The 21,476-nt window shown below is 30.9% G+C and overlaps 1 protein-coding gene across 1 annotated transcript in view; it reads right to left on the reverse strand.

Moving 5' to 3' along the window:
* Positions 1-3,014: 3,014 nt before the first annotated feature.
* LOC113370224 (maternal protein pumilio-like) overlaps positions 3,015-21,476 on the reverse strand; it is a 218,776-nt gene continuing 200,314 nt past the window's right edge. The window contains exons 2-12 of the mRNA XM_026610897.1: positions 13,641-13,833; positions 12,586-12,731; positions 12,310-12,477; positions 12,061-12,217; positions 11,154-11,246; positions 9,423-9,772; positions 6,604-7,116; positions 5,474-5,674; positions 5,238-5,390; positions 4,816-5,021; positions 3,015-3,502 (exon numbers count right to left, since the gene is read on the reverse strand). Of these exons, the coding sequence (XP_026466682.1) occupies positions 3,244-3,502; positions 4,816-5,021; positions 5,238-5,390; positions 5,474-5,674; positions 6,604-7,116; positions 9,423-9,772; positions 11,154-11,246; positions 12,061-12,217; positions 12,310-12,477; positions 12,586-12,731; positions 13,641-13,833 (2,439 nt within the window). The 3' untranslated portion in view covers positions 3,015-3,243. The remainder of the gene's footprint in view (positions 3,503-4,815; positions 5,022-5,237; positions 5,391-5,473; positions 5,675-6,603; positions 7,117-9,422; positions 9,773-11,153; positions 11,247-12,060; positions 12,218-12,309; positions 12,478-12,585; positions 12,732-13,640; positions 13,834-21,476) is intronic.

A 21,476-nucleotide genomic window follows, 5' to 3' on the forward strand; every position in this document is an offset into this window, starting at 1 on the left:
ACATGGTGTTGAAGATTTTTTTTTAAATTCATGGAATGTGTGATAAATATACAAATTATGAGTGATTTTTTTCATGCTGATATTTACACTTCTAATACAAAGATATGAACTACAGATTTAAGCTTTCAATTTGAGTAAATTAAAATATTAGGCAATAGTCTATGTAAAAATATTATACAAAACGGTGCCCGACTTAATTCTTCATATGAAGTAGATTTTACAACTAAAGGGAAATTTCAATTACAGCTATATAATTTTTCTTTGTACAGCGATATACAATATATGAATTAAAGATTAAAATGTAGAATTAGATTTCGAGATAAAACATTGTAACTTTCAGATCAGTATCACTATAAACCCAGATATCGTTTGAATCAACAACTTCGCCAAATACCTTCAATATTAAAAGTTGATTATATTTTCATAATTGCTAGTTATCAGTCAAAATTATGAAAATTCGTTTCATAATAAAAGCATAAAAAGCAATTTCATATAGTTTACAATTCATTTGTTATACCAATTTACAAAAATTATGTCATTTAAACCAATTCTACACAACTTAATTATCTGGGTTGGCTAGTTAAACAAAACTAATAAATTCATTAATTCTTTTATAAAGGTTTAATTAAAATAATAAACTAAATCTAAAACTAGATTATAATAGTTTTATAATTACAAATGCATCACTTTTATGTTAAATTGATTATTCAATAAATAATGCATATATATCATATACTATATATATATATATATATATATATATATATAACACAGCATACATACATAAGAAACTGCAATTTCATTACAAAATATATACATAAATATAGCAGTTAGTTTATAAAAGCAAACAAAGCAATCTCTTCATATTGATGTATATTAACTATGCATTTATATTTTATTTTAGAGAGCTAACAGAGATTACTCATTCATTTACTCAACATACTGAGTTTTTTTTTATTAAAGGAGTCGAAACATAATCAACAACATTCAGTGCAATACCATCGTTATGAATATTAATTTCAAACTCATTTCATTGGTGGCATATCAATATACAAATATTGTATATACACATATAAACACATAGTTTAGTAAATGCACCTCTAAAAAATGATTCTATAATTAATGAAATGAAAATTTACAAAACGCATTGAATAATTATTCTTCAAATATAATATGATTTTAAATTATGAAGTTGAACATACTTATTTCGGTGATAACAATGAAAAACTAAGTCATGTCTCTATGCCTACAATTGACTTCTATCCATATGCAATGGGTAAAATCATAAAAACCACGTGAATCTTATATATATATATATATATATATATATATATCTATATATATACAAGAAATATTGTACATGTATACCTATATGTTATACATCTAGTATATTTTCTCCGTTTCAATAACAATCAAATTCATGCACGGACAATAAAAAATTAAGCACATACAAACATATTCCAAATATTTTATGTTTATCATTATTTGACATAAAATACAAATATGTCTTAACGCATGAGTTAATTTATGGTGTTCGTCAACATGAATAGGTTTTTGGGCATAATTATAATACGATATACATATATGTAGTAATAATACATATCATTGTTACTTAAAATCAAAGTACATTGCAAATACTGCTTTGTAGTATTAGAGCTGCGAATGACAATTATCATATTTTTCAAGTATAAAGTCGTATTACAAATTTCATTAGAATTCTCATATGATTATGCAACATTTGTAAACATTTCGTTTTCAAATACTAATAAATATTTTCAATTGAAAGTTAAGTGTCTCCTATTTAAGCTGTGCTTTATATAAAAGTAGTAAAATTGTTATAGAATTCCCATTCTTATAATGTTAGTAAAATTTACAATCTAAGACTATATGAAACAAAGATAATGTCAGATTATCAAAAAATAATTTTTACATTTTTACAATTTACTTGTGAAGTATATTTTTCATATTTTACAAAGAACTAAATGGACTTTTAAATGTAATATAATTATCCTCATGCTTATTTATAATAATGTATAATCCAAAAAAATCATAAATAAAAAACTATGTACATGCATTCAGTTCTTTAAATCAGAAATACAAAAATAATTTTTATGAAGCATTGAAAGTGTCACCAGCAATTACTAATATGGCCATATTCTTATTCTACATCTCAAAAATCCATTACTTCAAAATATAATAGACTTAAACGCATAAATATTTTTCTTAATTCATTTAAATAATTATTTCCAGCACATGCAAGGCAATTTAATCAATTTTCAATATAATACAAGTAATATACAATTTCCTTTTTACATTCAATTTCGTTAACAATCAACAATCCATAAAAATTAATTGTAATGTTTCTGATTTATTTTTTAATTAAATGAAGTAAGAAAATCTATAATAAATATATTTATAAACAAATGTACACATTTTAAATACAGGCATGATGATGCTTCAATTCAATGACTGACATTTTTTATACAAATATTCTCCAATGATTTAAAGAATAATATAAATGAATATTATACACAAAATAATGTCTAAATATAAATAATTTGTTCTTTAAAATGAGACACTATATGAATGAAAATCAATTTACAAGTTTTAGATGGTAAATTAATGACGGTCAAGAAATAGTATGTACCATTTTTTGGCTTTTAAAAGATATTTTTAATACATAACAAATACTTCCTTTACCATTTTTATTGTTGTTGATACCTGGTTTTTCTCTATTTAAATACATATAGGACAGGTATATTAAAGAATACACGATACTTATATACACTATTAACATACTGTGTTTACTACATTTTATGTAGGAAAAAATAGATAAATACACAACTATACATATTTTCCAAATTATAACCCCCGATCAAGGATTCTATTATAACGTGCCAAAAACACAAGTATATAAAATATCATATATAATTTATGACTTATATTGTTCTTTTAATAAAATTAGATCTTATTAAAGTTTTAATGCGCAATTAGAGATCAAACAAATCATTTTGAACAAACTTCACTCGGCAATGCATTAATTTCGATTTTGATATTAAAAGTTTTAAAATATTAATTGAAGTAAAACCAATTGTCCAAAATACGCCAGAGATAACATCAAATGAACAATAAATTAGCACATATGTACCACATTGACTTTGAATTACAGCTTATTATTACTAAAGAACAATCCTACTAACTATATCTTGTTTGTAGCAGACAATAGATTGCGAACAGAATCATTTATAGAACTCCATTAGTTGGCGGAGGTCCTATAGGGCCAAGATCATTACCTCCGATTGCCGACATAGCATTAGCAGACTTCATAAAAAACTTTTCAAGTTTTGCAATGATATGTTTTCCGTATGTGTACTTACGGAGCGAATTCAAATGAGGTCTGATCTTGTGCATCAAAATCTTCCTCTGTGCTGGTTCTGATACATCTATCATCTTCTGCACAACATAATTGGCATATTGATCTTTCATCATCACATGCAAGGCACTAAAATAAAAATTCACATTCATTGTGATTACCTTCCTCCAAAATCACGATATTTTGTAAGCACATTTTGATTTCAATTGTCACCATAAAAAAGACCATTATTATCTATATCACAAATGTAAAAAGCGCATTAGCAGTATCAGATATAAATTTAGATCTCATAAGTAACTAGTTGTGAGTAGCATTGTGCCTTAAGACAAGTTGCATGAACTTCCCAATACGTACGCATAATAACTCAATCAATAAGAATTAAGATGTTCAAGTGTGTATTTCGAAACATTTTCACTTTATTAAGAAATAATTGATACGATTTACAATTTATGTCATTCAAACATACTTATAATATCTGTATGTAAATGAATACATTATATTAATTTGACACATTTCATTTCATCAATTTCGTAAAATTCATGTTCAGTTCTAAAATGTATACTCAACGAAAGAAACAAGGAATGTATATTCCTTGACCAGATTATCATAGGTCCACAATATTTCAGTATGTTATTTCAGATCATAAAATCTATAATTTCATAAAATTAGCAAATCGTAATCATAAATAAACTAGTGGGGTGCATGGCATCGCGCCTCAAGGCAAATTGCTGGAACTTCCCGTACCGTAATTAAAAAATCAAAGAAAATTTGTGCACATTATTAAAATCTCTATAAAATATCTGATAATTTGATTTACATATATCCAATAAACATTTTTGACCGCCAAATGACATTTTTTTAACTTATTTTTACTGAGAGTTAATAACCGCTGGACCTGCCTTCTCAAAAATATAATCAGTTTTTCATCTTGTCTATACATGTAAAATATTTTTTGAATTATTAAAATCGGACGCTCCTTTCTCCTAAAAACTAGTTATCGTTTTTGGCACTTTTTGCCCGTATCTTCGAAACGGCTAGACCTGCCTATGCTAAAAACTCCTTAACGTCTCCTTATTAATAGAAATCGAATGTTTTTTGAATAATTGAAATCGGTTGAACCGTGTTCTCGAAATCGTCGACGAAAATTTATATCCGCACACACACACACACACACACACACACACACACATACACACAAACACACATACATCCATTTTTTCTAGGGTATGCCAAAATATTCAGAAACCTTTGAAACGTAAAGATATATAAAAATTTTCATTTTCGATTTCTTTGCGATTACTATAACTTACCCTAAGGGAAGTTAATAAATTTAAAAATACTTGAAATTTTAAAACTAATTTGAAACTAAATATCACAATTGAACGAAAAAATAGTGCTTGCATTTAAAATATAAATTGATATTTAATTCTGTAATTACTTACTTATCGTTGAAGTTGCAGACCTCCTCAATAAGCTGGGCCTTTTCGGCACGTGTAGCATGTGTTACACACTTTTCAACAACGTTTGAAGCAAATTTATGCTGTGAAAGGGTAAGTACTTTTCCTCGTACACCAGCTATCAATACAGCTTTATCTTCAGGTTTTCCATGTTCGAGAACATGCTGGATGACATAATTTCCATATTGATCCTGCAAAGACATTATTCATAACATAAAATAAATGAAATGAAAACCAAAGTGATTGATAATATTTAAAAAAAATTGTAAGTAAGATCAATTTGTTTCCATACAAAAAAAAATGCATTTCAACAGTTTTATAATTTTTATTATGCTACGGAACGATTTATATAACTAAAATTTTCAAAACACATTCATGAAAAATTATATTTATCAAATTATATCTACCTGTATCAGCTGTTCAGTGTGAGCATGCAATTCACTCAAAATTGGAGTCGTCTGCTCTGCTGTACAATGCTCCAAAATGCGCTGAATAACACGACACCCATATGGATGTGTGCTTAAGGAATATACTTGCCCGGAAAACGCATTTATTACGAACTATAATTATCAAAATTATTAAAAAAAAGTGTCATAAAATTTTAATGTATAATTTAATTGTGTATTCATAAATTTTCACCAACCTGTAATGCCATAGGTTCAACACATTCAATACATTTTTGAACAACATGATTTCCATTCTGATCCTTTACACATTTGAGTACATGACCATCAAGCTCTCGAACGATCTCTTGTTGTTGTTCTGGAGGAATGGATTCCAAAGCCTTTTGTATCACTCGACATCCATACATTTGCAGTGCTAGTGGTAGCACATGACCTCTAACCTAAAAAATTTTTAATTTTTTTTTTTTTTTAATTTTCTTTTTTTGGAAAAATAATGTTTTCTTTATTTTGACATATTTTGGAAGATCTAAACTTTTTTTCAAAGCAATCGTACTGCTTTAACTGCATAAAGACGAAATATCAAAGCGCGTAAGCGCCGCGTCGCCGTCTAACGCGTAAACATTGGTACGGAACCCATAGGAATGTAAACCAAATTTATACTTATTGTTAAAATCTCTATAAAATATCTGATAATTTTGTGTGCATATGTCTAATGATCATTTTTGATCGCCAAATGGCATTTTTTTTTTACTTTTTTCATTATATCTCCGAAACCGCTAGACCTGCCTTTATGAAAATTTGATCGGTTCTTCACCTTGTCAATACAAGTAAAATGTTTTTTGAACTATTAAAATCGGACGCTCCGTTCTCTTAAAAACTAAGTTACCGTTTTCGGCACTTTTTGCCCCGTAACTTCGGAACGGCTAGACCTGCCTTTGCCAAAAACTAATCAGCACGTCTCCTTATCAATACGAATCGAATGTTCTTTGAATTATTCAAATCGGTTGATAGGTGTTCCGGAAATCGTCGACGAAAATTTGTATCCGCACATACATACACACACGCACATGCACATACACACACACACACACACACACACACATACATCCATTTTTTCTAATGTATGCCAAAATATTCAGAAACCTTTGAAACGTCGAGAAATGCAAAAAATTTCATTTTCGATTTTTTTGCGATTACTATAACTTGCCCTAAGGGTAGTTAAAAAACAATCAAAAACTTTAAGTCAATTGAAAAATGATTAGAATAAGGAAAACCATGAGAAATCATTAGTAATATACAAAAAATACGTTCGAAAGGACGAATATATAATATATATTTATATATTATAGCAAAATAAAATTTTTAATACCTTCTGAGCTAAAGTGCTTTTTTGTTCCGGCGTCCCAAACTCAAAGAATTTCTGTATTACGTAATTTCCAAACACGTCAGTCATCAAACTATACGCTGCTACCAATATTTCGTTAAACACAAGTTGCTTCTCCGGTACAGTCGCCCTTTCCAATTTCTGTTGAATAAATCTAGACCCATGCTGATCTTGAGAGAACTCTACAATGTGATTAGTCAATTCTCGCAGTTGCAAATTAGGATAACGTTGGTTACGAAAATCTTCCAATAGGCGAGACCTTCCCGGCGGTCTTTCGGCTGCAAGTGCGCCCGCCGCACCAGTTGTCGGCTGAGCTATCAGCGCGGCGGCCGATGACGCTGCGACCACAGCCCCGCAACCTGGTCGAGCGGCCAGTTTTGAGAAGATGGAGCCGGTACTGCCAAACATGGCATTTGCTGTGGCCAGACCAACAGGAGCGAGAGAGTGCGAACCTACTTGACGATACTTTGCAGCTTCGGCTCCGGGAGCGGCTGATACCTGCAATGAAATAATATTATTATAAACAAATAACGGCATTATTATACAACAGTAAGATTATAAATGTCATACAATAAGCAAATCGATCACTGCATGAAAATAAATTAGTTGCAACTACAGATTGTTGGTTTTCAAGAACCGGTTTTGGAGCGGAATAAATCGGTTTTTACCGTTTAAATGAAAAATGACAAATTTATTAGATGGAAGCAAGCGTTTTGATACTTGGAATTAGGGAATGCAATACCGGTATACCGGTATACCGAATTACCGGTAAACCGCTCGATTTTTCGGCGGTATTTTTACCGGTATTTACCCCAAAAATACCGGTATTTTCGGTATTTTTACATAAGCGCTATTTGATACATAATACACTAAAGTTTAAATTTCTCGGAACAAATTTATCTTTAAATTCCATAATCGCATAAACCGCTATATCTTCAAGTGATTCTTTAGGATAAACAAATGTCAAATATTATCTCAACTCGTCATTAAACTGAATATTTATTGCTTTACTAAGGGCTTCATATCGTGTTACAATAAATATAATTGTACTGATAGAAAATGATGTTTGTTTCATCTTTTGTAAAAATGTAACGGTTTTTTAAGTGATATTTGCGCCAAAATATAATAATTATGATAATTACTAAATATTTTTGCTTCTTATTACAATTATGAAATATTATTTTTCGAAAACGTTTCGAAGTTTGAAAATACTATAGAAGCATCGCATTGTTTTAAATAACAACACTCAACAATGATAGTAACTTATTATTTATCTCGACAAAGTATCCGATCTTAAATTATATATTTGTAGAATAATTATTTTTTTAAAATATTGAAGATTATGCTAATTTAACACATCGGATACAGACAATACTTTTTATTATAATAATGTAATATGATCTTTTATGAGTTTTTGGTCTTTCTTACTCATAAGTTTGTTTTTGTTGAAAAGTACTCAATATATTCGATAGTGATAATGAATTAATTAAATTAGATATAATTTTGTTGAATTATTATTTAAAAACATAAACTTATTGTTTTATTTTATTGTTTAATTGAATATAGTTGTAGTTGTATGTGCATTTTTGTATATTCGTACTAGTAACTTTCAATTTTGTTTACGTTTGTTTGAGATAATAAAAATACCGGCAACTTACCGGTATTTCGGTTTTAAAATGAAAAATTACCGAAATACCGGTATTGAAATTTTCCATCGGTATTGCATTCCCTACTTGGAATGATATCGGTTCGATAAAATTTGGAATCATATCAGTCTGGTATAGTTCCCACAAAGGTTCTGTGTTATAATTTATCTCGTGTATATATTAAATTAGATTATATCAATGTATATGTTAATTTAGATAGATGTAACTTCTCGTTGAAGGATTGAATTGTCCACTCAAATTTTGAAAAAGGGCTTTTAGCCTTAGAAGTCACAAATAAAAGAACAATATTTTCAAAATTATTCTATCATGCTTTAAAAACGATTAAGCCTAGTTCGATTGCAAGTGAGAGAGTATTTTCTATTTCCGAAAACTTTGTGAGTAAACAAAGGACACTTCTAAATAACAAATCGATAGACGTCCTCAGCTTTTAAAAATCATATTTCATCAAACCAAAAAATAATTAAATATTTGAAATTAATTAATTAAAATTGTTTGAAATAAAATAAACTCGGAGCTTCGTTTAATTGTTTTTAGAACTAAAATTGACATTAACAAGTATGTATCAATATGTATGTATCTATTTTTTTATTTAATTAAAGGTTAAGTTTTTTATGAAAAAATGTATAATTTTTATTTATTCATTTCTTTTCTTTAATTATCATAAAAATAATTATATTCTCATATGTGAAAATGATGCATGAATAACGAATAATCATTTTCAAAGTTATTTAATCCAGATCAGCTATTATTTCTTTGTTCTACTAATTAAAATTATTTGTTCTACTAATTAAATTTGTTCACTATTCATAAAATTGAACATTAAATAAATTCAGTTCAAAACTGCTTTAAATAACACTAAATTTGCCGATAATTTTTTTGTTATTACAGAATATTCGAGCAAAAATTGATTTTTTATATAAAATTCGAAAACCGGTTAAAGCCGGTTTTCTGCTAAATTTACAATTCAAAAACCGGTATTCTGAAATGTCGGTTTTTGTATAAACCCTAGTTGCAACTAATATTAAAAAGTACACGATTCATCGTGAAATAAATTAAGCGAACATATTGAGTAGATTGATGTGTATTAGTATTCGTAGACTGATGGCTAAAACGGTTAGGGTAAAATTAATTTCTCACCACTCGCGTTGCTGAGACTAATGCTCCTAATCCTGGCGCTGTCTGCTGTTGTTGCTGTTGTTGCATTTGGTGGTGCTGCTGCAACGTGTGGTGCGCGTGAGCATGTTGTAACGTATGTAAAGCATGCGCGGTCTGAGGTGGTGGAGGCGTCAGAGGTGCTCCCAACTGCGGCAAAGGGCTAGCAGAAGAGCCGCCGCCTGCGGCTACGCCTGCGGTGCTTGCTGCTCCATAGCCTTGGGCCCATTTTGGTCTGGCGGTGGCAGCGTATTCGAGAGAAGGCGAGAACGCGGACGTGTTGCGATCGAAGGAGTCACGTCGTCCAGTAAGCGATGTCGTATTCAAAGCGAGGCCTGCAAAAAGCAAATAACTGATCAATTCTTTATAGATTTAGAACAAGTAAAATTGCCTTGCTTTAAAACTATTTGTTCGAATCTATAATATTTAAAAAAATTCAATAGTTAAATATTCGAATGAAATCGAATTGAAAAATAATTCAATAAGCTTACAAAAATATTAAACATATACAATCTGTGTAACTAATTACTCGACACAAAAAGTTTCCTGTTCATTTATATACATAATTACACAAATTACTCAAATATTCTAATCATTTTAAGTTAATTTGTTAAAACGTTAATAAGTAGTATAACTAATGTAATGAATTAGTTAAACAGCCTACAAGCGATAAAAATATTATACAAATAGTTGAGGAGAAATGGTTGGTATTTATTATGTTGTCATTTAATGTATGTTATATTACATTTAAATTATGTCACTTTTTTTAAAATATAGTACATGTTGTGTCAACTACTTCTTTGTTAAATTAACCCTCCGTCGGTCGGCGTGGTCTGGCCTGACTTTTTTCGACTTCAATTAAAAAAAAAAACTTCTAGTAATCCTATCGACTTGAAATTTCTTGACTTTTCCTATAATTTCATTAGCTATCGATCAATGAAAAAATCAGGACGAAAAAATGTACAGAAGGATAATTATAAGGATATTAACTTTTTTATACTTCGAACGGTCGGAAAGGTCTGTCTAGACCACCCATACATTTTGTATGAAATATACGCTTTTTGATATATTTAAACCAGTATTTTGCCTTTTTTTCATGGTATTTTCTATTCAAACTGCGTTGTATATATTCTTTGCTATGTGTTGTAACATGAATGTTAGTATTTTCATGACGAGAGTTCCTTGAAAACCTACCAAACTTATTGGTAATCGCAAACACTGAAAATCGGATGAGTAATGCACACATTATCAACAATTTTTCTACCCGTGCCGCGTTCGAATTTTTTGTTTTGGCAAACCTGTAGTGAAATTATAATTTCACTTTGAGTTTTACAGCTCAAAGACGACGAATCTCATTTCGTTTTCATTTGAATTTCACATTCATTTCAAATGCGCCGGAAAAGAATAAATATTGTTTTTCATTGATATAAAGTAGAAAAATTAACAAAATAATCAACGATTTTTTCATATTTCTTGATTTTTTTTATATAATCGTTAATATATAAGACTCCAAAAACTCATTTATCGCATATAAATGCATGTAAAATGAATGGTGGTCCAGCCAGACCTTTCCGACCGTTCGAAGGTGAAAAAATATCCGACCGACGGAGGGATAAATATTATGCTAACTGAATATACAAGTATCTTCAATGTTATTTTAAAGAATTATTTTTTATATATTATGTGCAGTTACACCTTCATGCACGATTATTGTACCTGATTGTGTGGCAGGGCTTCCTAAAGTGCCTAAGCCTCCGCTAAATGGTTGAGGCGCATGAAGCCCCGGAAATAAGGCACCAGTACCAACACCTAAAGGGACATATGTCAACCACTGTGTTATATATTTACATATGTACAATAACATATTTGTGCATTTTAAAACACATATTTTAGTATGTATTCAATTAATATGATAGTGATCTATGGAATGGGTTATATGAATGAATTAAGGATTAGTTGATTAACAAAACACACATGTATTTTACCAAAAATAACAACTAAGCCGTGCAAATGGAGTGCCTCTTGTTGAATAAAAATATGACTGTTTTTTTTTCAAATAATCAATGGTTATTGCTAAACAGCCGGTCAAATGTATTAGGTCAAATCCAATATTATAAATAATTTTACTGCAGCTTTATTGAAAAAATAATAATTATTATCGAAGTAACTGTTATTTTAAATCTTATTTATAATATTGTACAATTCGCATAAAGACTGATCACATCAATTGACTAGAATATGATTAAATCATTATTTCTTTTTTATTATAGTCCTGCATAAAAGCAAATATTTCAATCAATGGAAACCTTTCCTGAAGCTACTAAAGAAACTCCGACAAAATTTTAGGGCATTAACTATAAGATTCTACATTTAAAGCACATTCTATATAACATTGTAAACAATTGTTAACTTATCTTCGTACCAGGTCATAATAAAAACTCACTAATAGTAATTTAAATAAAATTGAAATGCAAATGTTTAGATGCAAATTTTTCTATTTTTTATTTTGCGCTCGTAATTCACACAGGCCCTCATTATTTTACTACAATAACTGTTGTTGCACAGTTATAAAGAAAAATTTTAGTAACAAAATCTACCACCTTGAAAATCATAAACAACTTACCATTTTGCGGAGCGTACAAAGTTTGTGAGGATGCTTGCGTTTGATAAAGCTGCTGCCCAGCACCACTCTGTTGTTGTGCAGCAGCAGCAGCAGCCGCTGCTGCGACAGCTTGCTGTTGTTGCTGTTGCTGTTGTTGTTGAACTGTGTTTCGAGACGCCTAAAATATGAATATTATGTCATACATCTACCGTAAAAAATAACTGATCATGTTCAATACTACACAAGTTGTTAACAATAAATGTCCCATACCTGTACACCTGCCGCTGTTTGCTGCTGCTGTTGTTGCTGTTGTTGTGGTACGAGAACAGGTGCAGGGCTAACTAAACGCATGGGTGTTCCATTACGAACACCACCACTCATAACAAGGGATCCACTCTGATCATAATAGGCAGGTATCATTTGATATTGACCTTGGACCTGAAACAATGAATAGAAAATAGTAATCGATATTTAAGATAAGACAAAATATTAAACCAACTATTTTGTTGAGAACATTATATGAAACAAATTAGGGAAATATCTCACTTGATCTTGTTGTTGTGATGGTGTAAGTGGCCGACGCGGTTGCGCTGCCGCAGCAGCTGCATTCTGCGGCAACAATCCGGCAGGATATACGCCCCATGGTGCTGCCACGCCGTAATATTGTGGCGGAACTCCAGCGATGAGAGCACCTGAAATATAAGTCAAAACCATAATTTACCTGAACCACAATAAATATTTTCAACCATGAAATTTCTGTGGAAAAAGTTCAATGAAAAAAATAGCATTTGATGAGAAAAAGCATATGAAAACTGTTAGATTTATTCGAACTGCTGATTTTGCTTACAGAAATAGCGTAACATTGCAGATTGCAATAAACAGCTCGATTTCAAATAATATCTTCAAAAAATATTTTATTCTGTGATTTTATATGTAACTAATAATTTATATATTATATGATAATCCTCTTATATATAATATTTTTATTAAAATTATTATCAAATAGATCATTTGCAATTAATTGCATATTATGACATCTGCTCCTTCTGTTTATGATACTCAAATTGATGATAGGAGGTTTACTAATATGTCACAAAATGAAAACAGAACTTATAATTTCGAGCATACGGAAGCAAGAAAGAAACAATTTATAAAATATGCACAACGACGTTAAATAAGCAATTATATATAAATAAATACATATGAGTATATAATTGCAGATACTTCCTAAGAAATCAATCATGACAATGACAATATACTAATAAAAGCGATGTGATGATAATTAGTAAGACAAAATCGTAAGAATTTGTTTAAAGATTTCTATCAAGAGCACTCGCAAACAAACTACTGTTATGTGTTATCAATAGGATTGAAAAATACAATCGCATTAGATTCAATCCAAAAGCAACATAAACAATAGAATCATAAGGCATTTTACATCGGGATTTGATATAATTAGAAAATGCTATCGATTTTGACTTCACATCTTTCCCTTATCCAGTAATACTAATAAACAGTTCTACATCTTACATGATGCCTGATCGAGTCAATCAATCAAGGTAATCTTCCAATTTCGCCAACTACTTATTATTATCACTTACCGACATATGGAGGTGCGGGTTCTTGTCCAGTTGCGGGCGCTGCATTGATAACATAGGGAGGAGGTTGTTGGTGATAGCTTTGCTGAAGAAATTGCTGCTGCACTTGCAGTTGCTGCAAAGGTGTGCTGGCGGCGGACGCTGCTACGGCTGATGCTGCGCCGGCTAGTTGGGGTTGTTGAGACCTAAATAGTTGCTAAAAGAAAAAAGGACAGATTAAATTAATGGACTAATATATATATTAGGGTGGTCCTTAAAATGGTCATTTTCGGATTTCCTTGCTCCCAGGGGCTCAAACGGTTCCAAATTGATAAAAAACAATTCTCTGAAAGTTTTAGCTCTTAATATTAACGTTTAGATAGAGCGCAATTCAATCAAAGTTTGTATGGAAAGAGCATGGAAAAATTTAAAAAAAATTTTGAAAATTTAAAAAAAATATTTTAGGTATAAGTTAGCGACAAATGAATGAGTTTTATTCATTCATTTGTTCGCTAAATTACATCTAAAAAACATTTTTAAAATTTTTGAACAATTTTCCTTGCTATTTCCATACAAAACTTTGATTGAATTGCGCTCTATCTAAACGTTAATATTAAGAGCTAAAACTTTCGGAGAATAGTTTTTTTATCTATTTGGAACCATTCGAGCCCCTGGGAGCAAGGAAATTCGAAAATGACTGTTTTAAGGACCACCCTAATATATATATATATATATATATATATATATATATATATATATTGAATGGTAGAGTCTTGGATTTGTGTATATTTTGTAGAGTTTCGAACAAGAATCCAAAAATAATACAAAATAAAAAACAAGAAAAGTTTTTAAAAAACAATTTCTTTATTTAATTATTTGTTTATTGTCGACGTTTCGGAACTAGGTACGTTCCATCTTCAGGACATCTGTCAAGAAACATGATCTTGATGAGATTTTTGCAATGAATAATACACATTATTCAAACATACAGGTAATTAATTCAACTTTGTCATTAACCTTTTCTTAAAAAATTTCCATAACTTTCAAAAAAATTTTCTATTATGTTTAATATCCTGTTTTGATAATCCACTCATTTATTTTTATCATTTTTATTTTGAACATATTATCATATTTCTGTACATTATTATATTTTTTACAATTTAATTCATTATTTAAGAAAAATCTATTTTCTTTTCCTAAACATATTGTTTGCAAAAATCTCATCAAGATCATGTTTCTTGACAGATGTCCTGAAGATGGAACGTACCTAGTTCCGAAACGTCGACAATAAACAAATAATTAAATAAAGAAATTGTTTTTTAAAAACTTTTCTTGTTTTTTATTTTGTATTATTTTTGGATTCTTGTTCGAAACTCTACAAAATATATATATATATATATATATATATATATATATGTGTGTGTGTGTGTGTGTGTGATTTTTGTTTATTAATTAATCGTTAATCATTAAATAAAGCCATCCATAGCATTTACTCTGCACAAACATAAATATTCGAACGGGTTTGAATAATGATAATAGAGAAAGCTTTAACAACATTATAACAATGAGTAATAAAATATATCGCGGTAGATTAGTTGTGCGATATGCGGTTTATGCAGTTAAATTTTATTATTATTGCCATTATTATAATTACGTATGTCACAATTTGCTAGAAGTTTCCCGATTACAATTTTGATTATAAGCATAGTAAAGAGGATCAGATAAAATTAATGTGGAGTAATAGTGAAGCTCACATCACACAACTATTATAAAATAAAATATTTTTTTAATAACTATCATTTCAACAAAATGATGATCAACTGCACTTACCTAACTCCTAAATTTCAACCTTCGTCATCTTATATAAAAGTGGCATGATGCCGAAAAGTTTAGGGCAATGGTGGATGAATTGAATTTTAATTGAGAAATAAATGTTGCCTTTTTTCAAAGTTCATGTGACACCAACTTCTAGTCTAAGTTTAACACCAAGTGGAGAACGGTGAACGTGCACAATAGATTTGCAGTTGCAGTTGGCCACGCGGTCAGAGAGTTAGTCGCGCGTGAATTACTGGTTGTGTGATTTATACCGATATTTATCTTTATATTCCGTTTGTATATTGCACGTAGATTTCACCATGCGTGCTGTACTAAAAATATACATTTCAAGATAAAATATCTCAGAATCACTAATTATGCAGTAAAGAACCGTATATTTTAGTAATTACGTGTAGAAACCCAGGAAAGTTTCTTTATTCAAACCAATAGAGATTCTAATATAGATCCGTATTACTCAGGAGAGTACATTTATATATCACGATTAGCAAACCCGACGAACTCCGTTTCGCCACCAGATGGTTTCGTGAGAAAGATGAAGAAGTTTTTTGTTTGTATTATATTTGAAAAGCAAAAATTTGATTTTATTACACAACAGTAATGAATTTATTTCTATTACAAAAATGAAGTGTTTTTTAGTTGAACTTCTCTAAGCAAATAAAAGTGAATCCGCAAATTATCTGTTTCATTGAAGTACTCTTTGGTAAACCACATTTTTTGTTTTTCGGTCTGGCGTTAACAGAAATAAAGCGGATGGTTTTCCAACTTGTGAATAGGCAACGTATAACTGCCCGTGTGAAAAACAATGATTTTCTATATAACCTATTTGAAGTTTATCCCGCAAACACTAAGCGATTGGCCTTGCGACTTGTTATTAAGGCGAACTGGAAATTGCAATCGTTTGAAGTCAAACAAAAGATCAGTCGGAATCATCAGTATGTCATCAAATCGCCAGCAATTTTTGATTGCATGGTGAAATTCAGTGCGTGTACATCATTATTCTTTGCGGCAAGAATTGCTCGTTGACTTAACCAAGCATAATTCTGATCATTCTCAGTAATGTCATTACTCGAATTTTTAATGACGGTGCGTGAAGTTCCAGCAATTTGCATTAAGGCACGATGACATGCACCACTAATTTTCTTAGCTATAAACCTTGCGGAGCCCGAGACCTTTCAAATGAATGCAAAATTGTCGAAATCGGTTCGTGCGCTCTGGACTTAAATCGTCAGGGAGGAAAATCCGACTTATTTTTAGCTGAGTAATAAAAACTAGTAATAAGTAGTTTTATTAACAGATGCAGTTGTATGAAAGAAATCATGGTAAAGCCTATAAAGATACTTTAATCGTGTAATAGCTATCATTTTAGTGTGGCGATCAAACTTATCAATTATCCCAAATCATGAGCCATAGAAAGTTGCCCTTAACATCAGCAGGCAGGCATCTTCATTCGTCAGCTCCGCGTTTGAGACAATGATGAAGAATCCAATTGAGGCAAATGGAAACAATGAAGACAGAAACGAACGACAAGTCTTTGTTGTCACGGATTCGTAAGCACAGAGAAAAGACACGGTTTGGTTTGAAGGTCAAGAGCCTCGCATGACCATTGCGGGCCTCGCTCCAGAGGAAATCTAACGGGGATCCCTTCCACTGGCGGGAGCAACGTACTGATGCATCATCCGTCCCGCAGGTAGGTATATCAAGGAGGCCAATTAATGCCGAGAAGAAAATCAGGAAGATGAAATAAGAACATTACGAGGATCATAAACCTCAATTTTCTGAATTGTGTTAATTACCTCATAAATCTACTAAACAATATAAAGTGCATTATTATATTGCACTTAATGCGAGGTACTCGAAGTTTATATAAATTATGGTGCTCCCCATTTCATGTAGAAATGAATTATAAATAGCTACTAATTGTCTATTGTATAATTAGGAAGTGTTAAAAATATTTAAATATATTCAAAATAAAATGTTGAGATTTAAATCCAATATTAAAGAATATCAAAAACAACGATGTAAACCAATATCTATGTCGAACCATAAAAAATAAAAAATATCGGATTCTTTTCTTTTCTTTAAATTTTGTAAATTATAAATATTCCATCACCATAAGGTATGGGAATAAGACCACTATTTAGTTTATGATATATATTAATCTTCACTCTACAACCTTCTTCTCTCTTTACTTTTGCTAGTCTCTCAGTTATTATAAGTTACAGATATTTATATTCATATAAATATACTCCCTACCCCGAAGGGCTAAATCTTGACCACAAGTAATTGCAAAATTTATATATTCACCTATATTATATAGGTTTACCTTACGCCCTATGTATTATCTCTACCTACCTATTGTCTATACCGGGAATTGAACCCGGGACCTCCGCGTGGAAGTCGCGCACCTTAACCACTACCCTATCGGGTACTCCCACTAATAATATAATATGGGACGCACTGTTGTTTCCGCGGGTCATTTTCTAATTAATTAGGTAATTAATACTAAGGTGGCGCGACGACACGCGAAAAAAGACGGTTGATTGTAGCGTTACGGTGGTGTAGTGGATAAGGTCGTCGCGTGCCACGCGGCGGACCCGGGTTCGATTCTCGGTAGGGTTAATGTAGCGTGTAAGGGAAATTATAGGTAATAGGATATATAGTAGATATAGGTTAGGTGTATTCGGTATACAATGTAGGGATTTGAGAGTATATAATGAAATATAGCGTATGGTACACATGTAAGGCGTGTAGTATAGAATGCAACGTATAGGCACACGTAAGGTTATAAAAATACATGAATAGGAACCTATGATGTAGATTAGCGAATAAGAAATGCGAATGAATGTAAGATTTAATTTATAAATATTATTTTTTCTATAAGAAGTTCATACACCTCAATTCGTTACTAAATTAAAACGACGTTCCGGCGCGTTCCGGCTCGACAACACCACTGACAACAGGTAATAATAATTATTATTATTATGTGATTTTTTCCATTTGTTCTGTTGTGTCTGCACCAGGTGGGCATTTGACGAGGTGTTAAAAATAAACAACCGAACATCGGTTTATTTGTAATCTTGAAAATGTAATTGAATAACATTGAATAGCACTTTCCGGCACGGTATAACCAGTCATGCACGTTAATAGTAAATGCGTGATAAATCGCATTAGCCCGCGTCTGCATTTGCAGTCATTGTGGTTATTTCGTAATAACATTATAATGGCTGTTGCAAAGGTAGCACCATCGACAAACTGAAAATGGGCGTTGTGTTTATCGATTTCATAAATATATCAACATAATCGATAGCAAAGTTTTCAAAGTAAAGAATTAATTTCATGTCTGATGAATATGCAGCCGCAATAGAATTTAGAAAATTGCTACCAAGCTTTTGAAATATTCATGTAGATTCTTGTAATCAAGCACTTTGTTTCCAAAGCTCACGAACCTGCTTTTAAAACTGATATACTAATTTTTATTTTTGAAAAAAAAAGATAATCCTGTAAATCTCATATAAAAACTTAGTAAATAGCAATATCAGGTTATAAAAAAACACTACTACATAAAATGTAACCGATATAATTTTACATTTCCATAAAGAATTATATTGAAGAACTAATGCATTAGATGAAAATTACTTCAATACCTTAATGGCTCAATATCTTGACAAGAGCCTAAATAATTTTTATTATAATTGATTATGCGGTTTACTTATGAATAAAAAAATTAACTAGTTGGTTTGGTATTTAGCCTTGAGGCAAGTTACATGAACTTCCCGATATGTGTAAAATAATCGACTTAATCAATAAAAAATAAATTATTATGAATGATTATAAGTATTCCGAGTGGATTTATTACACATCATGGCAAACGAATATGTTAACTCGAAATATTTTCTAAAAGCAAATTTTCAAAAATCAATAATTTTAATTAACCAATAATTATAATTGAACCAGTTACCGTAGCACTTTAATGGTTTACTATGTTCAAGACCAAGTACACTATCGTCATACCAACTAAATCATCTAATTTTATTTTTAACAAACGTCAAAAAAAAAAAACTACTCATTCTCTCAAACTTTGATGAATTTTTAAAATTAAACTACTTGTCGTAAGGCCGTAATAATTCAGTAAGTTCTACAAGACCATAGTATATATCGCCAAAAAAAGTTCCATAAAAATCGGTTTAATTTTTTTTTTCAACAGTTAATTACAAGAAAACGGCTCGGTAGATTTTCGCCTAAAACTAATCAGTATCATTCCCAACTAATATCTTTCGAACAGTTTTGGATCTTTTTAAATCGATTCGGTGGTATGAGCTTAAATGGGGTAGAAAAGTTTAACACTTTTTTCCAAATTACAAAGAAACGGCTCGGCCGATCGTCGCACAAAAATGAGAAACGATAATCCTCATCGAGATACATCAAATGCTTTTTAAATATCTGAAATCGGTTCAGGCGTTTTTGAGCAAACGTCGATGAAAGTTCTATTTTTGACAAATGCCAGAAAGACCATACTAATTTTTGCAAACTTTGACGAATTTTTAAAGCTAAACCAGTTGTCGTACGGCCGTAATATTTTAGTATGATCTAAAAGACTATGGTATCTACCGTCAAAAAAATAATCATAAAAATCGTCGATTTTTTTTTAAACTTTAATACAAGAAAACGGCCCGGCCGATCTCTACCAAAAACTAATCAGCACGATTCCCAACTAATATCTTTCGAACGGTTTTTGAAGTTTCAAAATCGATTCAGAATTGCGGGCGACAACGTAGACGAAATTTTTTTAACTTTTCTGCGATTTATATATACGGCCGATCGTCGCACTGACAAACAATAGTCCTCATCGAGATACATCGAGTGGCTTTTAAATTTTTGAAATCGGCCCAGCCGTTTTGAGAAAACGTCGATTTACGGCAAAAGACACACACACACACACACACACACACACACACACATACACACACAAATACTTTTTCCAAATTTGGTCTCATTCGATTCAGAATGGCTTGAAAAGTCAAAAAAACATAAAATTAGCAATTCGGATTTTTTGATGAAAACATAAACTTCTCCTTCGGGAAAGTAATAAAAAAAATAGTTCACAAAAAAAATTTAATCTCATTTATTTGATTCTCAAATAGAAATTAAACTAAACTCAAAGTCCAACGACCGCGTTTGTGATTGTATTAATAAAGCAGATGCGGTATTGTGAGCGATGAAATTATTATGGCACAGGCGGAAGAATAATATGTGTACGAAGATCGCGGCACGGCTGAGAGACGAGCACGTTCACGGTCAAGGCGTTTCGTGAACCGTGAGACGAGTAAGACAACTAAACCGGCAGTCATTACTATTACTATTACTATTACTACCATGTACGCACGCGTGCTGGATGATACGATGATAATTAAGACACAGGATGGCTTCACGATTTTTATTTAAAAAACTTTTAATTCGTAGTGTTTGTGTTTAATGATAATTAGCAATTAGATTGCGTACATTCATATTTTATGATTCAAACAAGCCTATCATATTTCACAGTCAGTAACCATGCTCATCCTTTTTCTACAAGACCGTAGATTTATACAATTCGAGCTATTTAAATTTCTCAATGTAATTCAGATTACCAATATTTCCAAAGTGAGTGAATGTTAATACTATTTTTATAAAAAAAGTAAAAATAAATTAGCTAGGGGTTAATTAAGTCGATTCTTTAAAAAAATTTTAAAACGACCCCCTCCTCCTTGTGATACGTGGTGATATTCAAAATTACCTCTCTTTCCACACCAAAACATCGCGTGTATTTTTAGACTATGAGAAAAAACCGTAAATTTTTTAATTTTTTTTGCAAATGTTCGAGTTAAAAAAAATCAGATAAAAAATAAGTGCACTTGATATCTTACTATACCCCTCCCTCCCCCCCCTGAAAATCTCTCGTGATTAATGGACGCCAAAATTGTGTAAATAAATACAATAAGAATATATCCTTCAACTAGATAAATGTGGCGCTTTCATTGAATTCGA

This window comes from Ctenocephalides felis, unplaced genomic scaffold (assembly GCF_003426905.1).
Source record: "Ctenocephalides felis isolate EL2017-DRISC unplaced genomic scaffold, ASM342690v1 CF-g0.4_SCAFFOLD_01492, whole genome shotgun sequence".
NCBI lineage: Eukaryota > Metazoa > Arthropoda > Insecta > Siphonaptera > Pulicidae > Ctenocephalides > Ctenocephalides felis.